The sequence below is a fragment of the Pocillopora damicornis genome, chromosome 5 (assembly GCF_964200805.1).
Source record: "Pocillopora damicornis chromosome 5, jaPocDami1.2, whole genome shotgun sequence".
NCBI lineage: Eukaryota > Metazoa > Cnidaria > Anthozoa > Scleractinia > Pocilloporidae > Pocillopora > Pocillopora damicornis.
In genome coordinates, this window is record NC_142674.1 from 7,428,120 (window position 1) to 7,450,618 (window position 22,499).

The 22,499-nt window shown below is 37.7% G+C and overlaps 2 protein-coding genes across 7 annotated transcripts in view; one reads left to right on the top strand and one right to left on the bottom strand.

Annotated features, from left to right (window-relative positions):
- Positions 1-32: 32 nt before the first annotated feature.
- The window catches only part of LOC113671940 (conserved oligomeric Golgi complex subunit 5), a 25,314-nt gene continuing 2,847 nt past the window's right edge, over positions 33-22,499 (top strand). Inside the window, exons 1-21 of the mRNA XM_089208287.1 lie at positions 33-90; positions 160-299; positions 1,188-1,245; positions 1,503-1,557; positions 1,671-1,740; positions 2,051-2,171; positions 2,418-2,455; positions 2,756-2,848; positions 4,058-4,217; positions 4,471-4,589; positions 4,879-4,956; positions 5,044-5,122; positions 5,705-5,888; positions 6,345-6,506; positions 6,706-6,805; positions 14,156-14,266; positions 14,559-14,624; positions 21,296-21,399; positions 21,668-21,737; positions 21,828-21,895; positions 22,364-22,472. Of these exons, the coding sequence (XP_089064413.1) occupies positions 54-90; positions 160-299; positions 1,188-1,245; positions 1,503-1,557; positions 1,671-1,740; positions 2,051-2,171; positions 2,418-2,455; positions 2,756-2,848; positions 4,058-4,217; positions 4,471-4,589; positions 4,879-4,956; positions 5,044-5,122; positions 5,705-5,888; positions 6,345-6,506; positions 6,706-6,805; positions 14,156-14,266; positions 14,559-14,624; positions 21,296-21,399; positions 21,668-21,737; positions 21,828-21,895; positions 22,364-22,472 (2,022 nt within the window). The 5' untranslated portion in view covers positions 33-53. The remainder of the gene's footprint in view (positions 91-159; positions 300-1,187; positions 1,246-1,502; positions 1,558-1,670; positions 1,741-2,050; positions 2,172-2,417; positions 2,456-2,755; positions 2,849-4,057; positions 4,218-4,470; positions 4,590-4,878; positions 4,957-5,043; positions 5,123-5,704; positions 5,889-6,344; positions 6,507-6,705; positions 6,806-14,155; positions 14,267-14,558; positions 14,625-21,295; positions 21,400-21,667; positions 21,738-21,827; positions 21,896-22,363; positions 22,473-22,499) is intronic.
- LOC113671941 (two pore potassium channel protein sup-9) lies at positions 7,309-20,167 on the bottom strand. 6 transcript variants are annotated; one of them, XM_089208289.1, is made up of 5 exons: positions 20,109-20,167; positions 18,772-18,937; positions 10,933-11,312; positions 9,119-9,622; positions 7,309-7,757 (listed from the first exon to the last, which is right to left on the bottom strand). In XM_089208289.1, exons 3-5 carry the CDS (start codon positions 11,243-11,245, stop codon positions 7,417-7,419), a joined length of 1,158 nt encoding a protein of 385 aa, XP_089064415.1. In that variant the 5' UTR covers positions 11,246-11,312; positions 18,772-18,937; positions 20,109-20,167; the 3' UTR covers positions 7,309-7,416. The 6 variants fall into 6 exon arrangements, with proteins under 6 accessions (XP_089064415.1, XP_089064414.1, XP_089064416.1 ...); XM_089208288.1 differs by lacking the exon at positions 20,109-20,167 and adding an exon at positions 19,361-19,439; XM_089208290.1 differs by lacking the exon at positions 20,109-20,167 and adding an exon at positions 19,100-19,208 and having other exon boundaries at positions 7,309-7,673.

The following is a 22,499-nucleotide window of genomic DNA, read 5'->3' on the forward strand; positions in this document are numbered from 1 at the left end:
TAAAAAAATGTTTTGTGGTGTATTCATCACTTAATGTCTATATTTTTTCCAAGATGGACGCTAGCTTGGAGAAGTTATTGCAAAATGATGGTAAACTCTTTCAACCTGGTTAAACCCTTTATATAATATAATATATTGAAAAAGTTTTTGCTCTTCCAGAAACATTCAAGCAATTCTTGGAGGACAATTTTGATGACAGAACATATGCAAACAACATAATTCAAAGTCGTGCCATCAGCGAGTCGCTTGCCAGGTTGGCAGATGGAATAAACCTTCTGGACAAAGAACTTCACGCGCAGGTCTGCTGTTTAATTTTTCACCAAAATTAAAGAGTTACAGCTTGAGAAATATAGCGAATGATTACATTTTGACGAAAATGTATCGTTGTTTTGTTCAGAACAGCTGATGTGGACAAATATATCTGCATGCATGTATAATCACTATTTTCCTAATAGTTCCAGGCCACATAATTTTTTTGTTTGGTTTGCGTAAATGAAAATGACGATTTGACTGCAAATTCAAACGAACTTGTCTGTAGCTTTCGTTCAATTTAGGAACGCTTGCCTTGTAAAACTTGAGATGACCGTACATTCTTTAAGCAGTTTTTGTCACAGATTATGATGATCAGATAATTAATTAACACAGAAGATGATAAGAGATGAGGGATATTTTTCGGAAAAGTAGCGTTAGTAAACAGCCCTGAAAAACTGCTTCTTTTCGCCCAGTTTTCCATTTAGAATCGAAATAATGATAATCTTGAAAATTGGGAAATGAAACCTAATGATGGTTTTTTTGAGCTGTGAAGGGTTATATTTTATAACATGGCTTCACACCTTTCAACCCTTTGCATGCACCCTAACATTAGTATGTATATTCTCCATACTTTTCTCTATACATTTCTTATGGTGTTGACAAGGAGAATTTGCTTAACAATCAAGAACTTCTTTAGTTGGTGATCATTTCCTGTCTTCTTGTTACCTTACTGTTTGATTCAGGGGAGATGTTGTGTGGAGAACTTCATTGCTTTCCACTCAAAGGGTTTAAGGGTTAAGTTATTTGGACTTAAATTAGGCAGGTCTCCAAAAGGGTAAAAGAATTGTTAAGATCGTTTACACCTGCAAATTCACAGTGGTAAATCTTCCTTTTCAGTTGTTGTTAGACTTAATAAGCTTTTTATTATTTTCTAGGTTGTTGAACACCATGAAGATCTTTTGCAACAGGCAACAGGAATTGAAACATTGGAAGGTAAGCAACAGGCATTTTATAATCATTGGTAAATACATTTGTAATAATGTACTTATTCTTAATGTTAGAAGAGTATTATAAGCTCTTTTATTATGCCACATACTAGCAAGCTTTACAAGAGCTAAAAATGATGCTATAAACAGTGTAACTTGCTTTCTGAATATAGAGACAATTCTATTTTCTTCTTTGTCAAACTTTTTTGTAACTGACACTCTTGTTTATGATAAATTTATATAAGAAATTTTTTATCTCATTAGGTGTTCTACAGATGATGCAAACCAGAATAAACTCTTTGAAGGCTTCTGTTGAAAGGCAAGATTTCAGTGCTCTTGTTAATTCTATTCATTGGAAGTAATCAGTTTAGTGAGTTACATGATAATCTTTTTCAGTGATGTATAATCAACTGACTTTTCCACTTTAACCAGAATTCAACAGCATGTTGTCGAACCATATTTTAAGATTCAATCAAGAACAGCTCAACTGCGTCGCCTTCAGGTATTAACCCTTTACACCTTAGTATTGTTATGCATATTCTCCATACTATTCTCTGTACATTTCCAAAGGTGCTGATGAGGAGAATTTGTTTAACAATCAAGAGTTTCATGAATTGGCGATCATTTCCTTTATTCACATGACCTTAATGTTTGATTCAGGGGTGATATTGTAAGGAGAAATCAGATGCTTGTCACATGAAGGGACTAGAGGGTCAAAATATATAATACAGTTATAGTCATGGTTATTTATCAAAACTTTAAGGTGGTATTTCCCAGAAAACTTAATTACTTTCTTGTTTAATCTGTATCAGGAAGCCTGTGATATCTTGAGAAGAGTTATAAGAGTGCTTTATCTGACCAAACGGCTTCAAGGTCAACTTCAGGGTGGAGCAAGAGAAATCACTAAGGCTGCTCAAAGTCTCAGTGAACTGGGTAAGGAAGTAGAAAAAAAATGGAATGATTATGCAGTGTTAATTAATGAAGTTTATCTTTGGATTCTGTGGCTAACAGCATGCTCCATGCCTATTTCAAAGTAGTTTGACCTGTCTGTTAACTTGTGGGAGAAGTATATAAGTACCTTATAACTACCAAAAGCATGGCATTCCAAAAAAATTCCTTCCAAAAAAACCCCCACAATGTGCATCTGATTTTAGTTTTGGTGGTCAATTCATCTTTCAGATTACCTTGTCCAAGGAGCAGACCTTTCTGGAATCCAGGTAACATTTAGCTTTTCACTCCTTAGATCTTAATGCCTGTTTTTTTTCCTGTCCCGTTTTTAATTTACAGAACACTTTACACCCTAACATCTCAGTTAATATATTCTCCATACTGTTTTGTACACTTTCTATGGAACTGACAAGGAGAATATGCATGACTATCAAGAGCATCTTTAAGATGGTGATCATTTCTTTTATTCTCATGACTTTAATATGTGATTCTGCAGGGGTACTGTAAGGAGAAATTAGATGTGAGTCAATCTCAAGGATTAAAGGTCTAACAAACATTTTACATTTCAGGCAATAGAAAATGACTTGAAAGTGGCTGCCAAGGCAAGGGTAGAAGTGGAAAATCAAGCACAGAGAATGCTAGCTCAGGGCATGGCAACACAGGTACACTTTTCATAATGAAAGTATACCTGGTTATTTAACCCTTTAACTCCAGAAGAGATTAATATAAAACTTCTCCCTACAATATCCATACATTCTTCAGCAAACAGGTAATAAGAATATTCAAATTTATTGGGTTGAAGCTGCTATCTTGATCTCGGACCAAGTTGTCGTAACTAATTTACAAGGAAACGTGTAGCAGCTACAGGGGAGAATTAACAATCAGATCTTGGGACTTAAAGGGTTAAGGGATGACATAGCCAAGTGTATCTCACAAGATTTACTTCTTATTTCTCCTTACTAATTACAGCCATAAATTTCAAAGGCAGTTGGTCAATAGAATAAGGTGCCTCTTGGATAATGTATTGCCGCCGCCTGGTTAGCTCATGTGGATGAGCGCCGGACTACTGTGCAGGAGGTCGGGGTTCAAGACCCAGACCAGACCCACACTCAGGGTCTTAAAATAACTGAGGAGAGTGTGCTGCCTTTGCTACGACATCTGCAAGCGGTTAGACATTCTAGTCTTCTCAGATCAGGACAAAAAGCCGTAGGCCCTGTCTCCTGCATCTTCTTGGTACTGGTTAGTAGGGAACGTTAAAGAACCCACACACTTATCGCAAAGAGTAGGGGACGTAGTTCCTGGTGTTGTGGTCTGCCCTAGATTCTGAAATTGGGGGCATCTGCTAAATCTCCTTCAAAAAAAAATTGTAAACTGCTTAATGTAGTCTGACCAAAGTCCCCCGCAAACTGTTGTAAAGTGCCATGAGCAAACATGGATATGGCGCTATAGAAATGCATCATTCATTCATTAATTCATTGGAATTATCTGGAGAAACGAGTCATTTATCACTTCTACAGGGTTCTAATAGTACCCAGGTAGCAGGTATTAATGACCTGGTTACCCACTTGTTGCCTTGACACATGTCATTTTACTCATAATTTACAAGTAATTGCTTTCAAATTTGTTCATTTTGAAGTGTAGGAATGAAAAATGAGTATAAATTGGAAGAGACCTTAAAATTCAGGAGTATACTACTGCTTGAGTCTATAACTTCAGAATTTCAAAGGGTAGCGTGAACCTCCTTTTCAGCAGGAGGTCCTCAAGGCTATAAAAACTCTGACCCAGCATTCTAAATCACCCATTTGTACCATTAAACCACTGGTTCTGGGGATTAAATCGTTAATTATTAAAAATTCTTCCTTTTGCTGTAGAATCAAACCCAAGTAGCAACAGCTTTGCAAGTGTTCTACAACTTGGGCTCGTTAGCCAGCACAGTTAATGAAGTGGTGGACAAGGTGAGGGAAAACCTGACAACCAGTGTTAAAGAAGCCTTGGATCCTAACACTCTCTCACAGATTCAACCTAATGCAGGTAAAGAGAATGAAAAATTGATCCAATTTCTTTTTCCTTAGACTTGTTGTACTTGATTTCTTGTTGAGAAGGTGTCTCCTCTAAAAATAGATTACAATATGACCTCACCAGAATCAACGACTTTACTGTGGACCACTGAACCCAGAGATCGTTAAGCTACCCGTTAATCCGTACCTTCCATCTTTTTCTAGGAGTTGCTTCCATAAATACCAGTCAGCAGGTTAACAATTAGCTTTTATATCATATAATTTAGGAGCAGGAGGTCCTGGGCGTGCAGCCATTCCTACCCCAGGGAACACAGCAGCTTGGAGAGCCACTCTCTGGACCAGATTGGAGCAACTTATGGACTCTATCTACTCTGCTTGTGGCCAGGTAGAGCTAACTTTACCTGATTAGGGATTTTATCATGGGTCCAGTCACCAAATATAATCTACTATTCTGATCTAAAGCCTTATAAGTCCTATTATTACAGTGCAAGAACATCCAGAGTAGTAATCTGAAGGTCGCAATTTTGACTTGGAGTTCTTGTTTTTTCCAAATATGCCTTTGTCACGCACTAATGTTTTTTTTTCACAATCTCATTTTACTCAGTTTCCTCACGGTCTTTTGTTGATTTTGTTGGAAACGCAACATCTAAAGTTGCTTTACTTTCATGTCCCAGGTTCATCATCTTCAAAAGGTTTTGGCAAAGAAACGAGATCCTGTTACTCATGTTTGTTTTGTGGAGGAATTGTTGAAGGTATTTCATCCAGTCTTGAAATCTGAAAATGTATAAATTTAAAGAAAACTCAACCTGACTCAACTTCACCGTCTCGTTTCCTTTCAGGATGGGAAATCTTGTATCACCTCATTCTGGAATTCAGTTACTTCAATTTTGACGGAAGAATTCGCACAGGCTGCCCAAGGTTAGTTGCTTTCCAGGGTCGTTTTACTCAAACACTGCAAGAATTTTGTGTTATTATGGCAAACAGGAAAAAAAAGCTCTTCAGTTATTGCGTAGGAAAGCGTGGTCTGTTAATACATTATGTAGGAAACTGATTGACGTGTTTAAAACAGATAATGCATTTTATTATGTAAACTGCGATGTTTTACAAGTATTTTCAGCCCTGAGGAAAGCAATAACTGAACACGTGTAAAATTGCGATTTTTTTTAAAGCGTGTTTGATATCGCCAAACAGCTGCTGATACGACATTTGCCGTCAGGTCGTTGAACGAATGGCAAAACGTTTACATTTCTCAATCCAAAGTCGTTTGTCGAATTTTCTTGTCAGCAAAGGCCTATTATGTTTTTATAATAAACAAATTAAAACACGGTAGCCAGCAGATATGGAATTTCTTGTCTCGTGATCAAGCACTATCTCACTCGTTGACCGTACTCACTCTTGACATATCGAGTTGAACGCTTGAAGAGAAATTTTAAATCTACGTGTGACTATGTATTATTCTCTATTTGAAGTCAATCTTCTTTAATTAATTGTTCGATTCAGCCTCCACTTTTTTGAAGCAAGCATTTGAAGGAGAGTACCCGAAACTACTACGGCTTTACAATGATCTGTGGTCTCGGTTACAGCAATTTAGTGGTGCCTCAAATGCTCCTACTCCTGGCATTGTTCCTCAAATTGAACCTTCCTTTAGTCTGTTTCCAAGCGCTGAGGACCAGTTTAGTTTGAGGTACGTTAAACATGCTTAATGTAATGTACAACACTTAGGAAGCGGCTAGAGTCCCCAAGAAGTGGGAGAAAACACTCGACTACATGTACTTCTCCGGTTTTCCCCTACACTTCCTTCGTGCTCTAGCCGCTTCCAGCGTGCTTTACAACAGAACTGAGTACAAAAAGGTATTTTGGTTTTATCAACTGAGTTAAAACGTAAATTGGCCACCGTGAAGAGTTTCAAAGATGACGTTTCGAGCGTTAACCCTTTGTCAAAGCAAATGTGAACAGACCAGAGCACAGTTGAGGCTTCTTTATATGTTGAATAGTGCTATATCGTACTTTATGTTACTTTTGTTGCCGAGATGACACTGAATAGTTAACAATTATTCCATGCACAAAGCATTTTCTAATAACTATCGAGCAACTTGGCTAAATTTAGCACCAACCAATCTATAAACATTATTTTTCGCAGTCCAGAGCAAGCCCTGAAGAACAGCCTGGCCCCATTTGAAATTGCCTACCTGTCGAGATCTTTATCCAGATTACTGGACCCAATTAACCTGGTGTTCCCATCTGGTGCGCGGAACCCTCCTTCCAAGGAGGAGTTAGCCAGTATTGCTAAGACGATTTCAAGGTAAGAAACCATGGTTCTTGTGTGGAATACGTTACGTACATGTCAGTCAATGTCTGCGCATTCTTAAATTCTTCTTGTAGATTTGAAAATAGATAAATTGTAATTTTCTTATCTCTTGATAAATTATTATAACTCTTTGCAGAAAGGAAAAAAATACAAATTGTTTAAAATCATTGAATGCTTTTTTGTATCATTCTAGTGAGCTGAGTGTGGCCAGTGTAGATGTTGGACTTACAATTACTGTAGCCAGAAATGTCGCCAAAACAGTGCAGCTGTACACAGCAAAATGTGAAGAACTGGTGAGAGACTTGGTTTGATATTTATTGTCTTTCAATACAACCTTATATTAGCCTGTGGAGCGCTTTTCTATAGAGTGTCGTAGAAAAAAAAATCAAAGGAGAAAGGACAATACACTGTACCTTAAAGAGAACCTTGAGTAAAAACAACTAAACTGCCTAAAGCGCGGGAAAACGCGGGCGACGAAGTCGCGACTGGTTTTAATTTTGCGTCTGATTGGTCGAGAGAGCGGTACGAGTTTTCTGGACCAATCACAGAGCGAAGGAAAGAAAAACCAATGCAATCTCCGGTTACTTTCGACACTCAATTACAAATCGTTCTTATTCAGATGTATTGGCGCTTAGTCACTGATTTTTTACTGTAAAATATGAGCGCAGTAACTCAGGTCACTTCTTTCTATTCAATAAATTGTGGCGAAAAAAGGGGCGACAACTCTGTAACTCCTTTTTGAACGTTTTAGGAGACATCGTGTAATTACTCCAGAAATTGTATAAACTAAAGATTTATAAATCAAATTTATTTATTCTCAATTAATTAAAAATATGTCTAATATTTAATTGAAGTACTCTACATCCGCTAAGGAGGTAAAGTGTTCATTATCTCATTATTTTCTCTATTTCATATTCTCACTTGTTTTTTTCCCAAACTTATCGCCATTTTCTTTGCTAGATCTATCTTCACGCGACCAAGTTTCCGTTTCGTTTCTATGTTCAACTGTATTCGGACGTTCTTTGCTGTCGTAATTATCAGGAAAATTCAGTTCTTCGATGCTTGTGCTTATGGTAGAATTGCTGTAGGACTTTATAGAAGGCTTATCTCTTTCGAACTTGAAATCTCTTCCAAGGTTTGACGATGTTTGATTTTCCACCCCTGCAGTTGAAGAATAATCCTTTGAAAATTTGAAAATCTCTCTCAGTTCTGTGTGCGACTTTGTTGTATTCAGCTGATACGTTCCTGAAGAATCAGTTAGGTTCATTAGTGGCTATGATTAGTTAAAATTTCGCTCACACCCGCTCGTAACGTTTCCTGTAAAGCATTATCCATGAATTGATTTTTCATGCCTTTCGTATGTCGGGTGCCAACGATATGCGATCTAAACTTTGGAAGTAATTTTCATAGCATTATAGTTCAGTGGCTGTAAAACTTACTCCAGAAATTTTATAACTAGATTGATCTTACCAATTCAAAACTACCTCTAAAATGCTCACAGACATACTTCCTAAGGCGTAAGGTTTGGCTTGCAACTTGCTAACTCTGAGGTTTTTCCTTCATTGAATGGGTCAAATACTACCATTCCAAACCTTTCCTAGTTTCTGTGGCGTGTAGCGACCATGCAGAATTGTTACTACAGTACTCCTGGACGGGATGCTAGTCGATCACAGACTTCCCCACCCTGTCTCTCCTTTTTTTTTTTAAACTTTGGTTTATCAACCCTTACTTACCAAAATGACAACCGCTTCAACCTAATAAGAGGTGGTAAGAATAAGAATAAGAATCCGCCATTTATGAAGTATTGTCAGAATCTCCGAAGTAATGTGCAAGAGATATATCAAGGTGGTTATAGACGATTAGAAAGCCCTTCACCACTGACCTGAGATTGAGAAGGAGTGAGTCAGACTAGAGTCAGATGTAAGTTGGACGCCTACACCGCTTGTCTGAAGAAAAGAAACAGTTTAGTCGAGAAGAGTGCTCATGACGAAAATATCGAAAGGGAAGTTTCTTTATATCGTGAAGTTACGTTACATGTAACGCAACGCTGCAGCGGGAAGAACGTAGTGCGATTTCTGCGAGAGATGACTGTGTCATTAGAGAAACAAGTATACGGCGTGACTATGAAGGGAATGATAGCTAAGAGTTTTAAGCTTGTGCAGTCCGTGTCCAGGGTCTCTTTCCTAATGAACCCTTTTCCATTTTCTCATAATCATTTAAGTGTTTTACAATCTTACGTATATTTAGTTTTAGCTGTGGTTGCTCTGTTTCTCGGTTTATGAATTTCTACAGCAAGTATTTTAACCAGTCGACATATTTGCTTTTCTTCGTTGCCCCTGTTCACTTTAAAACGTAGTCGGTTAGGATGTCAATGTGACTATGAAACACGGAAACACGAACAACGCATTGACACAAACCACGTTCTTCCTGTCCATTGATAAGTGTTTATATCAATGCTTTTACGTATTGCTTGATGTTTACCTACTACAAAACTCTCCCAGATTTCAGTTGGTAGCCAAAATATCCATATTACCCGTGAAATCTACTTTAACCAAAGAGACGCTTATACTGTTTTACTGAGTGCGCCAAATTTCCTTGCATCTTACCTCGTTTACATGGTATTACACTTTGGATTTCCTTCGCTGCGCTCAAAACGGAAGTGAAAACACTTGATAACAGCGAGAGGCCTAGGGCCAAGTACATTACACGTACTATCCACATGCCTCGTTCGTAAGGCGAGTCTGGCTCTTTACCTTCATTCGGTACCAGATCCCCGAAGCCAATCGTGCTTAGCGCGACGAAACAATAATAAACGCAGTCTAGGTAAGTCCAGCCGAATTCTCGCTCAGAATAGTAATACATGATTCCTCCAAGAGGAATCCAGAGCGTAATGAGAAGGGTATTTATGGCAAAGCATTTAATATGCTCTTGTGTTGGTAATTCTCGCTCAAACGCAGCCTTTTCGAAGTATTTAATCAGCAGATGAATGCCATAATTGATGTGTTCACCAATGGATTGTAGGGTCAGTAGATTCAATGGAATGCCAAAGAGAGCGAAAAAAATTAGAAACAGTCGACCTTCTTGTGTTTTGGGTGCCAGGTGTCCATATCCTGGAAAAAAAAGACAAATTGTCTTATTTACTGATTCTGTTAAATAAAACTACAGCCTTATAGAGTGTGGTCATTTTAATGAAGCTACTGAACATTAGATAATGTTTATTGTTATCCAATTGCACAAAGTAGAGTATAAATAACGCGCGAATAGAGTACGAATATCCTGCAATATTGTACGGTTATTTGGGAGTTGGTTCTTTTGTGCTATAAAAAAACCTGTTTAACCAGTCTGCTGCGCGCGTTACGTTTCTCTATCCGCTTTTCTTTTCTCTCCTTATGAGAAATGAGCAGAAAGACTTGGAAGAAAAAGGGCAGTTAGACAATAAATAACTTGTTAGACGTTTTGGTGTGTAGTGTCGCTGCGTATTTTTACTCGTTGTTTGTATTTTGACTCGTCCTACAGGCTCGTTAAAATACGGCACAACCCGTAAAAATACTCAGCGATACTACACACCAAAAAGTCTAATGAGATAAATTTATGCTCTGCCAGGTGGTTTCATTATTTCAATTGTGAATGGGACCCTAGAGTGTTGCCATTCTCATAATACATGAAGCTACCAAGCTTCAAATTCGATATTATTTATCATATGTGCTTCTAACTTTTGAGTTCGTGAATGAAACTTTTGACTGAGACCATTCAAATGAAAATTACTGAATAGAACTTTCATGTGATCTTGTTTTATTGGTTTGATCTTAAGTTATCAGTCCATATATTACAACCTACATTTTGGCCTATTGGTATAAAAGCTACCGTATGGCTCTTCCATATGGTACTGTTTGATATATTTCCATGTCAATGTTTTTGTTCTTACGATTTTTCACCCTTTTCACTGTAACATTAATAATCACATTCCCTACACTTTTCTCTTTACAAAAACTATGGCACTGACAAGAAGAAGTTCTTTTGACTTTTAGGGTTTCTTAAATTGGTGATCATTTCCTATAATCTCCTGACCGTTGCATTTAATTCAAGAGCGATATTGTAAGGAGAAATTAGAAGCCAGTCATCCTCTTGTAAGAGGCGCGGTGGCCTCATGGTTAGTGCGCTCGACTTCGGATCGAATGGTCCGGGTTCGAGCTCTGGCCGGGGTCACTGTGTTGTGTTCTTAGGCAGGACACTTTACTCTCACAGTGCTTCTCTTCACCCAGGTGTACAAATGGGTAGCCGCTTCATGCTAAAGGAAACCGGAGTTAAGCGCTGGCCCCACGGGCCACTTGGGCCTGTATAAAGGCTTTACTTTTTTTTTACATCCTCAGGGGTTAAGGAAGTTTTTGTCAATGTTAAATTTACAAAGCTCACTTCTTACCAATTGTAGTTGTTACACTTCCAACGAAGTACAATGACTGATAATAACTCCAGTCGTTGTGACTGTACTTGCATCTGTGCGCCTTTTCAAACAGAAAACGAAGCTCCGCAATATATAGGTCTATGACATCCATGGTTTGGTTAAATCTTTGCGTCATATTCTCCTTTAACTGATCGATTTTCTTTGCAAAGTGGGCACCAGTTGATTGCCCATCGTGCTCTAGTACCGAAAATATCGCCGCACCCGATGTGAGGTACACTATTAACATGGCAACTCGCAGAAAAAGTGTTCTTGTCTTCCTTTTCATTTCCATGTCTGTTCACTTGTTTGGATGAAAGTTGAAGTTTTTGTTAGCGGAAGGTCTCCAGACTGCAGTTTTTCTGCGAAAACATCAAAATGTGGAGAGGGGTTAGATCGCGTCATTATGCAAAAGTCGGGCTAAATTTGGGAATATTTTCGCTAGTGAATGGCTGGTAATCTCTAGCTGAAGGATTTTGCATCTGAATAGAAATAGTAATTTTGTTCAAATATTCTTTTGAGCGACGATCGAGGTTACCTTTTTAACCCAATATGGAACCTTTTGGGCGTTGCGATGTCTGAAATTCCTGGGCAAAGGGCGAATTCAGACAACTCTCCCTCTCTACTAGCTTTCCTTATGGTAGCTCGACGAGTGTTTTTTGAAAATATGTCGCAACTATTTGAAAAAAACTGCAGCAACACTTAAGCCTGCTGACAACTTAAACTTGGGTAACAATGTCACCGATACGAAGACAATGCTGATGGATTAAGAGAGGGACATTGCAAACCCCAAACCACAAAATTCTGAGCCTTCTTAATGCCATTTGTTTGTGATAATCCTCTATAACGTCGATTTTGTTGCTTTTGTTTTGCATTTTTTTATCTTCATGTGAATTTGGTTCTGGCCTTAGTTATAAAATTCGATCGCAAGTTGCACATTTCAGGTACGCGCTTTAACTTTCGATGGTTTCTTTTTTACTCTTAAATTTTTTCAAGCTTTTCACTCTTCGTTGGCTATCACAAACTTCTCAGAGGAAAATTTGAAGTTCGTATTTTAATTATAAAGATTTAAAAGATTTAGAAAGGAAAATAATTCCTTTTTGAAACCATAACGAGTCTTACTAAAATGTATTTATTATGATAATGGCAACTAAACCAGCTGCGTTGTAACCGCAATGGTAGAAAGTGAACGTTGCACGAATGTCTAAAAATTCCTTTACGTCTAAAATCACCGAAATGCGCGCAATTTTCGATGTGGAACGTTTGTTTGTTCGGAGATTTACAAGAGTTATTTTTTTTTGTATAACATTGTCTTTCAATTTGCGTTATGTAAATCTTTCTTGATTGCTCAGTTTAATAATTTATATTGGTTACATTTTTTTAACGAAGCGAACTGTTATTTGTTGCAAAATCTCTCTTGTAACTTGACTGGTTCTTCATGACACGAATGGAGACCTGTGTCGTGCTACGAAAGTATCGTTTCTTGCAATGAAACCCCACTAGTACATTTTAAACTGAAATATTAATTTAAAAGAACCGATGCTTGTAGATGTCGTTAGTTAAAATCCGATTCCGTTCCTATTTCTGACTTACGAGTCCAGTCAATTAAAATTATTTAGTAGTTTTTCATCTGGTGTTGTTTCCTCACATCATTTTATCAAGTATAAGTGATTTGTTTTTCCTTTATCATCAAATTTTCATCCATGATGAGATTCAAATAATTTTACACTTGTTTTGTAAGTGGTGTTTGTTTTGCTTTTCAGTTTATCTCTAACTTACATGTTTTCGTCGACAATGTTGGCAAATGTCGCCTTTGAAATGAGAATGTAACTTTTGTTACCCATTTCAGGTCTTAAGGGAATTCTTAGCTCTATCTTTGTAAGTTATACGTACACATGCATATGATTAAGTGGAAATAATGAAAAAAAGAAGCATTTTTCTTGAGTATTATCACTTGAACTGAAATAAGTTAATAAAACATACACGCTTAAGAGATCTATTCTTACAGACAGCTGGGCTTAAAGAGAAACCTCTTGCGAATGTTTTCCTTGTTTATCATCGTGGCCTAAATATATACAACATGTAAGGTTTCCGTGAGACAGAACGCGTCAACTTTGCAAAAGAAGCACATTGAAACAAACCTTTCAAAGCCTTTCTTTGGGAAAATGACTCGCTTTGAGTTTTACGTTTCCCATTTTGTCTTCGTTGGTAGGGTTTTGCTTTGTACTTCGTTCGTTGCCTAAAATCCTCTGTTTTACGTATTTCTTCCTGACTTGCACCGGTTTTATTTTACACCATTTTTGAGGGTATTGTTTGTCAGCGGCGGTGATTTCTACTTGCGGTTCTTTTATGCTGTTAAGGGTTTTGAAACTCTTTGTCTCATTACAACCGATACTTAATCCGTGCCGTTAATTAAGAGCAAATTTCCCCAAAAGTACGCGTGAAAACAAAAGAAAACATGCTTTAATTAGCAGGTTTTCTAAACGTGTACAAACAAGCTTGAAGTTTCTCAGCCTGCATCACAGCTGATTTCGACGTCATCCATTACTTTGAATTGAAAGATTTGACGTTAACTTAGGTTTCTCATGACAATCTTAAGGGTCGGAAATATTTTCAAAGGTAGTCTTTCTTAAAACTGAGTTGTATAGGGCTGCAAGGGGTTTCCGTCTTTCCAAGTTAAGCAGGAAATATGAATCTCTTTTAATCTCTGTTTACAGTTTTTTAAACTCTTGTTTACATGCTTAGGTTTTCCCTACCTAATCACTAGCCACACATTTCCCCTCCTCCCCCCCCCCCCCCCCCCCCACTTTCTTTTTCTAGCGATACGTTTGCTCATTGTAGCTGCTAATTGCATATTTCCCGCTCTTGGAACTGGATACATATTTTCCCGCCTTTTTCTGGGTCTTTATTGTCCTGCATAAGTCCAAGACACTTAAGCTTCCACCCTTGGTATTGGTTGAATTTTCCTCTCCTTTTTGCCAGTTATGTGATACCTGCTCATGCCGGATTTATACTTGATTTTCCCGGACTTGCACCGGGTTCATGAATCATGATTTTCCCTTCCCGTACCCATATATTGTCGTGGTGATCAGAAGAGTCGTTTAAGAGTCGTTGGTGAACTGCTCTTTTTCCAGTAGAAAATGTTATATTTCATGAAACAACGTTGTGTTTTGGTGACGAAAACTGCGTTTATTTCTCTGTACAGCTCGTCGCGGGGCCCGAAGGAAATCAGTTATATGACCACGTGACTCCAGCTCAGCAAAAGAACGCTGCCATTGTGAACAGTTTGTTTCAATTACACCAAGCCGTGATCAAGGTAACTGTTGATTGAGTCTCGCATTTGATTTCGCGTGAGAGATGAAGCTGCAGTAATTTAAAGCTGTACAACTTCGGACGACAGGGTAATTAAAGGAAAACTACTTTTTCTCTGGTCATCATTATGTATAATATAGTAGAATTACAACACTCTGTTTTCTCGATGTGTTTCTGCATCCGTTGACTTCTGACTAACTGACTTAACGTAAACTGTCAAAAATGTCTTCACGGCTGACTAAAATCCTGTTCTTTGCACAATGCCTTCCGTTTTAATGTACTTTTGTACTTCTCAGATTGTGGATGGTCTGTGGTCTCAGTCTCCTGGTGTTGCTGTGGATGCAATATCTACCGGGTTACAGGTAAGATTTTGCTTGTAGTGAAACCAGTTTGCGTTTTTGAAGTGTCAATTCAACGACAGTCGTTTTACGTAGTGTCTTCGTTTTTTTATATGAATTATATGATTTTCATATATTTACAGTCATTTATTCATCTCTTCACGGGTTTATTTGGAACCAACCTAACGACCAGCAACCATTTGGCTAGTTAGCTTAGTTGGAAGAGCACTACACCAGTATCGCCGAGGTCATGGGTTCTAATCCCGTACAGGCGTGAATTTTTTCCAGGCCTTATTTTCACTACGGCTTAAGTATTGGTCATTACTGCAAAGATCGCTTCCATATTCGTTTCTTTGTCCGCAGTTCACAAGTATGATTTTCATCTTCACAGTCATTTGTCTTTGTTTTTTTTGACAGTAAACCACTGTAAAATGTCTCGGCGTCTTTTCAATCAGTCAACGTCTAAATTTCTTTTTGCTGGTTATCTCCAAGATGGCTCAAGTCTCTGACAGCAATAGATTATATGATAATTTAATCTGATTATTCCACAGGTATTGCAGGGTACTAAGTTTTTGACCTGTAAATTTCCACTTTGAGACAAATCACACAGCTTAGAGAGGCAGAACAAATTCGTTAGATTGAAAATTTCTTGAAAACTAATTTTCTCAATCGATGTTAACACATTTCTTTGTTAGCTATTGTTAAAATTCATTTATCTCGGTGATGATCATTTCCTCAATTCTCTTTACCCGCTTTTATGACATTGTTAGGAAATTGTAAGGAGAATTTTAGTACTAATCACTCCTGAATGCAAAAATTTTTCTTCTTCCATCTTAAACCGGCGCTAACTTTGCTAATGCAAACTGTATTCATTGGAAGTTTGCTAGTAATTGATATCTTCTTTTTCAACTCTAAAAATAAAAGTCGATTCTATTTCGTTAATTGGTAATCCGATATCTTTCATCCTTTCTTAAAAAGCCAGTTTATCGCCGGCCGCTCTGAAAAATTATATTATAGTTATAATCAAGCACTTTCGTGCATTTTTATTTTTATATCTTTGTGGTATCATATCTGATAATCTCTTGTCAAAATTCTTTTCTTTTTCTTTTTTACCACAGATCAATTAGTCTCGTAAATTTCCGATTATTTTATGACGACCGGAACTTTGATCAAACAAACATTTTATAATTGATCTTCTGCTGTAACTCAAATTTGATCTATTGGTTTCTTTGCCCATTGATGCTTTTTTGTTGTTTTTATATTCAATTCGGTAATAATTTTGCGGGGAAAATTGTCACGATATTTTGGTAAAACTCAAACCCAAGATTTTCTTCCGTGCTATTGGAAATAAAGTTCATAAAGATGACCTAGTCCACTGGACTGGGGCTTCCGTGTAAGAAAAAGGTTTTAAAAAGGCAAGAAATATGCGCAGCTGGCGTGGAATCGGAGTCCTTTAATGAAAAAGAGTACAAATGTTGAATTATATTCGTGTTTTGAGTATTCTTTTTGAGTAGTTAACTTATTCGGTTTGATGCGGCAGAGGTTCCAAGTTTTTGTCGATCATCTTTTGAGACTTCAACCACCCACATTTTGGTTGCTTGGGATAGTTTTTTGTGTCTATATGCAATTTCGAGGTTTTTCCTGATATTGTGCCTTTCTTGTGCCTTAGAATAAATAATTCCTCCTATTTACATATAACCAGTGGGTATGAATTGACATGGATATCCGGATGACGCAAAAAAACAGACAACGAAGCCGATGTACGGCCAAACAAACAAAAAAATCAGAAAACTTACAGGAACTCTATGGTCACGAACGCGGTTATATGAAACAAAAGCGAGTTTTCGGTGACTTTTGAACTCGAGAGGGTCATATGTGACTTACGCACGCAGAATAAACATGTTTACTATGTCCTGCTGGGATGTGAGAAATTGCACTTGTGAATGAAAGAAGTAAGGAGAGCTGCTGTCATTCCTAGATAGACTTTGACAGCATGGATCGCTGAAAGCGGTCGAAAATTACATTATTTTCGAGTTTCGCAAATAAACAACTGAGGCAATGGACCCTTAACACTGAGAGAAGGATGCAAGCAATTATAAATGGACGAGAAAGTCTTTTAACGGATATTCCCGTAAACAGACAGCTATATTTACCACAAATTTTCTTCCTACGTAACCTTTTAAGCCGCCTTTTACAACTTCACCTGTTCTTCTATGAGGCTACAAGCAAAACTTCTTTTTGTTCTATAGCGTAAAACGAGTGGTACTGCGATACTGTGTGATGTTCTTGACGCCCTTTTTAACGGATAATTACCACCTCATTTTGTTATTCACCCTAGTTAATTTATTTATAAAAAGAAACCTTCTCTATAGTACGTTTTACTGTTATTGTAATTTTTGTTTTCTGCTCGATATCGTTGCTTAAGATGTTGGCTGTTGTCAAAACTCGGTTAATAAGACTCCACCGTTCAGGTTGAGTTTTTTTCGTATGTGGCTTCAAACAATTACAAGTTTCCAGAAAATTTCTCGTAATTGATTGTATTTGTTATTCTTCATACTATCCCGCACATTGATTTGTCAAGATTTAAGGGAGAAATGAAATTTTGAGATTGAGGTATTTCCTAAACAGTTGTTCTCCCAGGAAACCGTCCGCCATACGCAAGAATGCGTGGGTTGTGAATTGGGCATGCGCATATGCGCATATTTTTTCGAAGTCGGAACAATTTTTGATAGAGACCACAATAAAACGATAGAGTTGGCCTGTTTCTTCTACACTAATTATTCTAATCCCAATTGAGATTTTTTTCGCCTAATGTTTATTTTTCTCTAGCTTCCAAAAATCATGCATGTTTGACATTCTGACTTTTACCGACTCGATTTTCTTTTAATCGTGCAAGAAAGCTTTATTGTGAATTTTTGCATATGTGTTGAGCTCGCAAGGCGAGTCGTATTTTCGCGTACATCGTGAAAGCACTTTAGTGTGGAGAACAAAAGTCGATTTCCAAACTTGTCATTTGGTGCGAGGCTGTGAGCAAATCGTAAACATTAACTATTGTGTCTGATTCTCAGCTGTGCATATGTACTCCGGCAGTTTTGTTCATCCGTGGAGGACAAATTAAGATGAAATGCGCTTTCTAATTGAATTGCTCGCGGATGTTGCAAATGACATTTCGTATGTTGTGTTTTTTTCGGAAGTGACAAATATTAAATGCTCACGAGAAGATTGAGTGGTCGCGCTTCCGCTGAAATTATCCTACTCAAACTACTCGGTATTATTTTAATGCATCCGATTTTATATTCCCACCACAAAATGCTCACAACTGAAAATATTCTAGACCCAAAGTTTAGTTTAAAATGGATAAGGAGAGGGAAATTTTCAAGGCATTTCTTGTAAATATGCGTAGGTTTTCGTTTGATTTTGTTGTACCCGTGCTCATACACACGCGAAAGATTACAACGCGTGCGATAGTTGTATCAATGAGGTGTTAAATCATTTTTTTTGCTAGAAAATAGCCCTTTAATCGAGATATATTGGGGCATGAAGTTTTTTTAGGTTTCTTTGTTCGCGCTGAAATAGCGAGGGCCGTTTTTTTGAGGCAGATACGTAATACTTACGTTTTTTTCGAATAGAAATGATATGAGTGATACGGCAGATTTTCGAATGTCCATCATGGGCCATTCGCATTCAGATTTTTACGTTTATCGTCAACAATATGGTGGTAAATAACCATTAGATGATGAGGAACAGTATAAACTTTATAAAACAACCATTTTTGTTTTCGTTTCCAAACTTTGTAGTCTAGAAATTTTTCCTGGTACAAGAGAGGAAAGTTTGCTTATTCGAACATGTTCGATCAATTATTTTTAACTTCAGCACCATCTAGTCTCCGTTAATTGCTCCTAGCTTAGGCGTTGAAAAGGAATGAAAAGATTTAACTTTTTGTTGCTCCTTTGATCGTTGAATAAATCCCCTTTCTTTTCATTTGACTTTTGGTTTAAATAATTTCTGATCTTAATTTCTGAATTTTATCTTGATTTTAATTTGCGTCGGGCAACAACACTCATTGAGCTACACTTCTCAGAAGCGTAGTACATCATATTTTTTGCTGTTCTCTCCGGCGCCCGGTCTCAGAGTAATGACTTTTTGATCATATATTTATTTGGGTACTAACCTTTTTTTCCGTGGCTGCGTTGCGTGTGATGTTAAGATGACTTCAAAGTAATACTAGTGAAGCCACAGAACTCATCAAGTCTTTTTAAAACTCATATCTCATCCAACACGAGGTATTATTTTATTCCATCGCCTTTTGTCCAATGGTATAAATTTTCTCTTGTATCCTGTAGTTAACGATAAAAAAACAGAAAGTTACGCACGAACTTCAATCTACTACGGGTTTTCTTCGTCGTTGCAAAGCGATTTTGTAGATTAATAAACTTGCGTAGACAAGTTGTTCCTCCAGGCAGTTTTCGATGTTATGATTTTCGGTTTTGTTTACTGGCCTGTTGTCTCGTTTAAATAATTCTTCTCTCTTTCTTGGCTTTCCTAATGTTATCTTCTTCTACGGTAATTCATGGATGTCATGAAAATTCCGTGTACTTTGAATTGCAAATGAACTGTCTTCGTCAAACAATTAATCTCAATTCAACTGGTTTGTTTTCAGGGGAATACCATTTTGTTGATGAAGCGACTCTTGCTCTGCGATTCAATCATTGGCTTACACAAAACACATTTCTAATTAAAATTTGGAATTTACTACTCACACGAAAGCGCGGACAAACGGGCCTCTATTTTCATTTGTCAAGGAAAGAAAAGGTTCTTATCAGTACACAGGAGACACGAGAATGTTTAAATGATTCCAAATGTCTCTTTTCAAAGTAAAGGCGATTCGATAGATTAATGGTCCATTTCTTGCTGGACAGAGTGTCAGTGCAAGTCTAATTTAGTTAGAATGTTCAATTCATCGCGTTCTCTGACCTCAATTAGTTTTTATCACTTCCACGCGAGTAAATTAAAAATTTCTCGTCAATTTTTCTTAAATTACGATTTAATTTGTGGTAATTCAACCAGGCGAACTCTTGGATTTCAGTGAATGCGATTTGCATGTTTCTACGCCAATTTGAGCCTTTTTTACGCTTTTTAAAGCTGTCTTGGCCATACGACAAGAATTGAACTTGGCCGATGGTTTTGGAAACGCATTCAAATTGTTTACAACCTTTTTACGTCTTATGTTATCAATGACTTCTTAATTTCTCCGAGATTCCCCTGGTGAAAGCTAATCAATTGCAAATCTTACGGACAGAGATTCTGTCGTAACGTGAACTAATTTTCCATAAAATTGTAATCGATCAGCGAAATTGACCACCTATTTGATCATTTGACGTCTAGATCCGCATCAATACCAGCTGTTTGAACGCAAAATGGCGGTTAATTAACTTCAATTTGATACTAAACCAAGCGGTTTTACATGCCCCCGACTCGATGAAAACAATGTCTTAAGACGCAAATTACCTTGGCCTGTGTGATGTTCAGTTTTGCGGAAAGGCACACATCGTGAGCGAGCGCTTTTCGTGCTGAGTTGCCAACGTTAATTTACTAATTATAAATGCCCCCCCCTCCCCCCCTTATACATTGATAAAGATCGCTTACTCTATCTCAATACACAATGGTAATGAGCTGAAATCTATCCTTATTTACAGATACCTGGGCGGAATACTCAATTTCCATACGTAGTTCGTGTGCGTTCGCGAACGTGATTTTTTTGCTTGAGTTGAAAATGAAGAAAAAAGCTTGTTATGCTTTATTGTATGCTAAACCTTACAAACATGTAATGCTAACATACTAATGACATGATGAATTTACAGACTTTTCCGACTATGTTCCGAAAATTAGCTGAGGGTCGACTGAATGTTTCACGACACTTCATATTCTCGACTAAGATTAAATCGGAGAAAGACGTTTTTTTGTCTTGTCACGAGCGTGGGACAAAGAAAAATTCTGAGTCCCCATGAGGAATCGAACCTCAGACCTTCGGATTTGCGCTCCGAAGGTCGGGGGTTCGACTCAGAATTTTTTCTTTGTCCCACGCTCGTGATAAAACGTAACAACCTCTTTCCTTATTTCTTTACCGAGCTCAAAACTTACCATCTCTCTTATTTCTATCTACAAAGATTAAATTACGTTCGACACCATAGTGTATTGGGATAGCGGTTTCATATTCACCATGGGAACGGGAATTAGGTGTTGTGGGAATAAAGCTTTTTCGATGTGACGTGATGTGCTGTGGTTGCTTTTGGACACCACAATACCTAACAAACCCAAGTTTTGTCTTACGAAGGTGTTTTTTTTTTGTTTTACTCTTCCGTTAGACAAACAAAGAAACAGACTAACCAACAACAGACACGCCATCAGCTGATATACATGTTTCAGAGCAATGTCAGTATCTAAGCAACTGCGCACCTACCCCTCCCTTAACCTAACAGCAGTCAACTGATAATAGGATAGATTTTATGTTTGGTAAGGGGAGGGGTAGGTATGCAGTTGCTCAGATACTGACATTGAACCCGTATTTCCCTGTTCTTCCGTTCTGGACAAAGTCGTATCTTTGTCAGTGATGAGATTTGTTTTGAATTAATGAGAGCTGATAGGCTGTTTTTCTCCAGTAATATTGGCCTTAAAGTTGATTATTTTTGCCTCAGGGAATTCTAGCGCTGATTAATTCGGCTTTGGATCCACTGCTTGATGCGATCAGCCGTGATTTGGAAAACCATATATTCAAGATGCATTCCGAAGATTTCACAAGGTGAGTCCATGCACTTCCTAGAAGCTTGGAAGTTTACGACGTTCAAACTTCATCGTTTCTCGCACTTAGGAAGACAACATGCTGCGATTATAGTCATTAAAAATTAGTCTAGTAAGAATTGCGACTTTCGTAGAAATTTTAATTTTAAGTGCACAAGGAAAACATTTTATATTTTTCCAACTATTGTGATATATTTAAGGTTTTGCGTCGACTGAGAGAAATTGGTCTTTTTTAAAACAAATAACTGCTATTATATTTTTGATTGAAGTTCCACCTTGTCGCGTGACATTGCTGATAACCCGGATGCGCCATGTTCTGGTTACATTCAAGACTTGCAGGTATGGGCTGAGGATTACCTTTGTTAACTTTGTTGACCTTCTTTGAACTTCTTACTTAGAGGAGGGGATCCTACGTGTTGTGTCTTTCAGGATTTTATTATACACGTTCAAAAGAACTACATTGCACTTTATGAGTGCAGAGAAATTCTCTCGCAAAGGTAAGCAACACGCAACCCTTTTTTGATTCAATTATGTGCACCAAAATTTGTCGACTGAGTCGAATCTGTGATCATCTTAGCCGAAAGGAGAATAAAAAGGAGGTGTGGGAAATCAGAGATTGTGCCATTCGTCACGGCTGCGTCGCCATAACCACTTGACTTCCAGAAATGATCTTCTCCTTAAAGTATTAGTACGCTTTGCAATAAGCAAATGATGAGGGTAGTGATACGTATTAGCCAGAAGGAGGCGGCTTGATATGGCATCAAATTCTCTTCGTTAATATATAAAGAAATGTCTCGTAGTCAGAGTAGAGAATTACAATGCCCATCGTTGGATTAAATACAACGCTACGCAGGCTGCTTGAGTTCATAAGCTCTCAACAACTCTGTTTCCATGGTAACCGCACATCTAGTTTTACAGTTCAACATGCTTCTTGCTTTTACTTGTTGAATCCTTCCGCTTTTTAGGTTGGAAGAGATCGTGTGTCGAACTATTGAGCTGTTTGTTCGTCACGCCAGTCTACTTAGAGCCATTGGCGAGGGAGGAAAACTGAAGCTTGCTGCTGACATGGCTCAGGTATGCTGTTTTCACAGTTTCATTACT

What these genes read in the sequence shown, in the direction of transcription:
- LOC113671941 (XM_089208289.1), bottom strand. Translation starts at nt 11,245, where the DNA reads ATGGAAATGAAAAGGAAGACAAGAACACTTTTTCTGCGAGTTGCCATG. An exon ending in AAGTGTAACAACTACAATTG is followed by an intron (nt 9,623 to 10,932) that starts GTAAGAAGTGAG and finishes TTTTTTTTCCAG; the next exon opens with GATATGGACACCTGGCACCC. An exon ending in TGTAATACCATGTAAACGAG is followed by an intron (nt 7,758 to 9,118) that starts GTAAGATGCAAG and finishes CTGATTCTTCAG; the next exon opens with GAACGTATCAGCTGAATACA.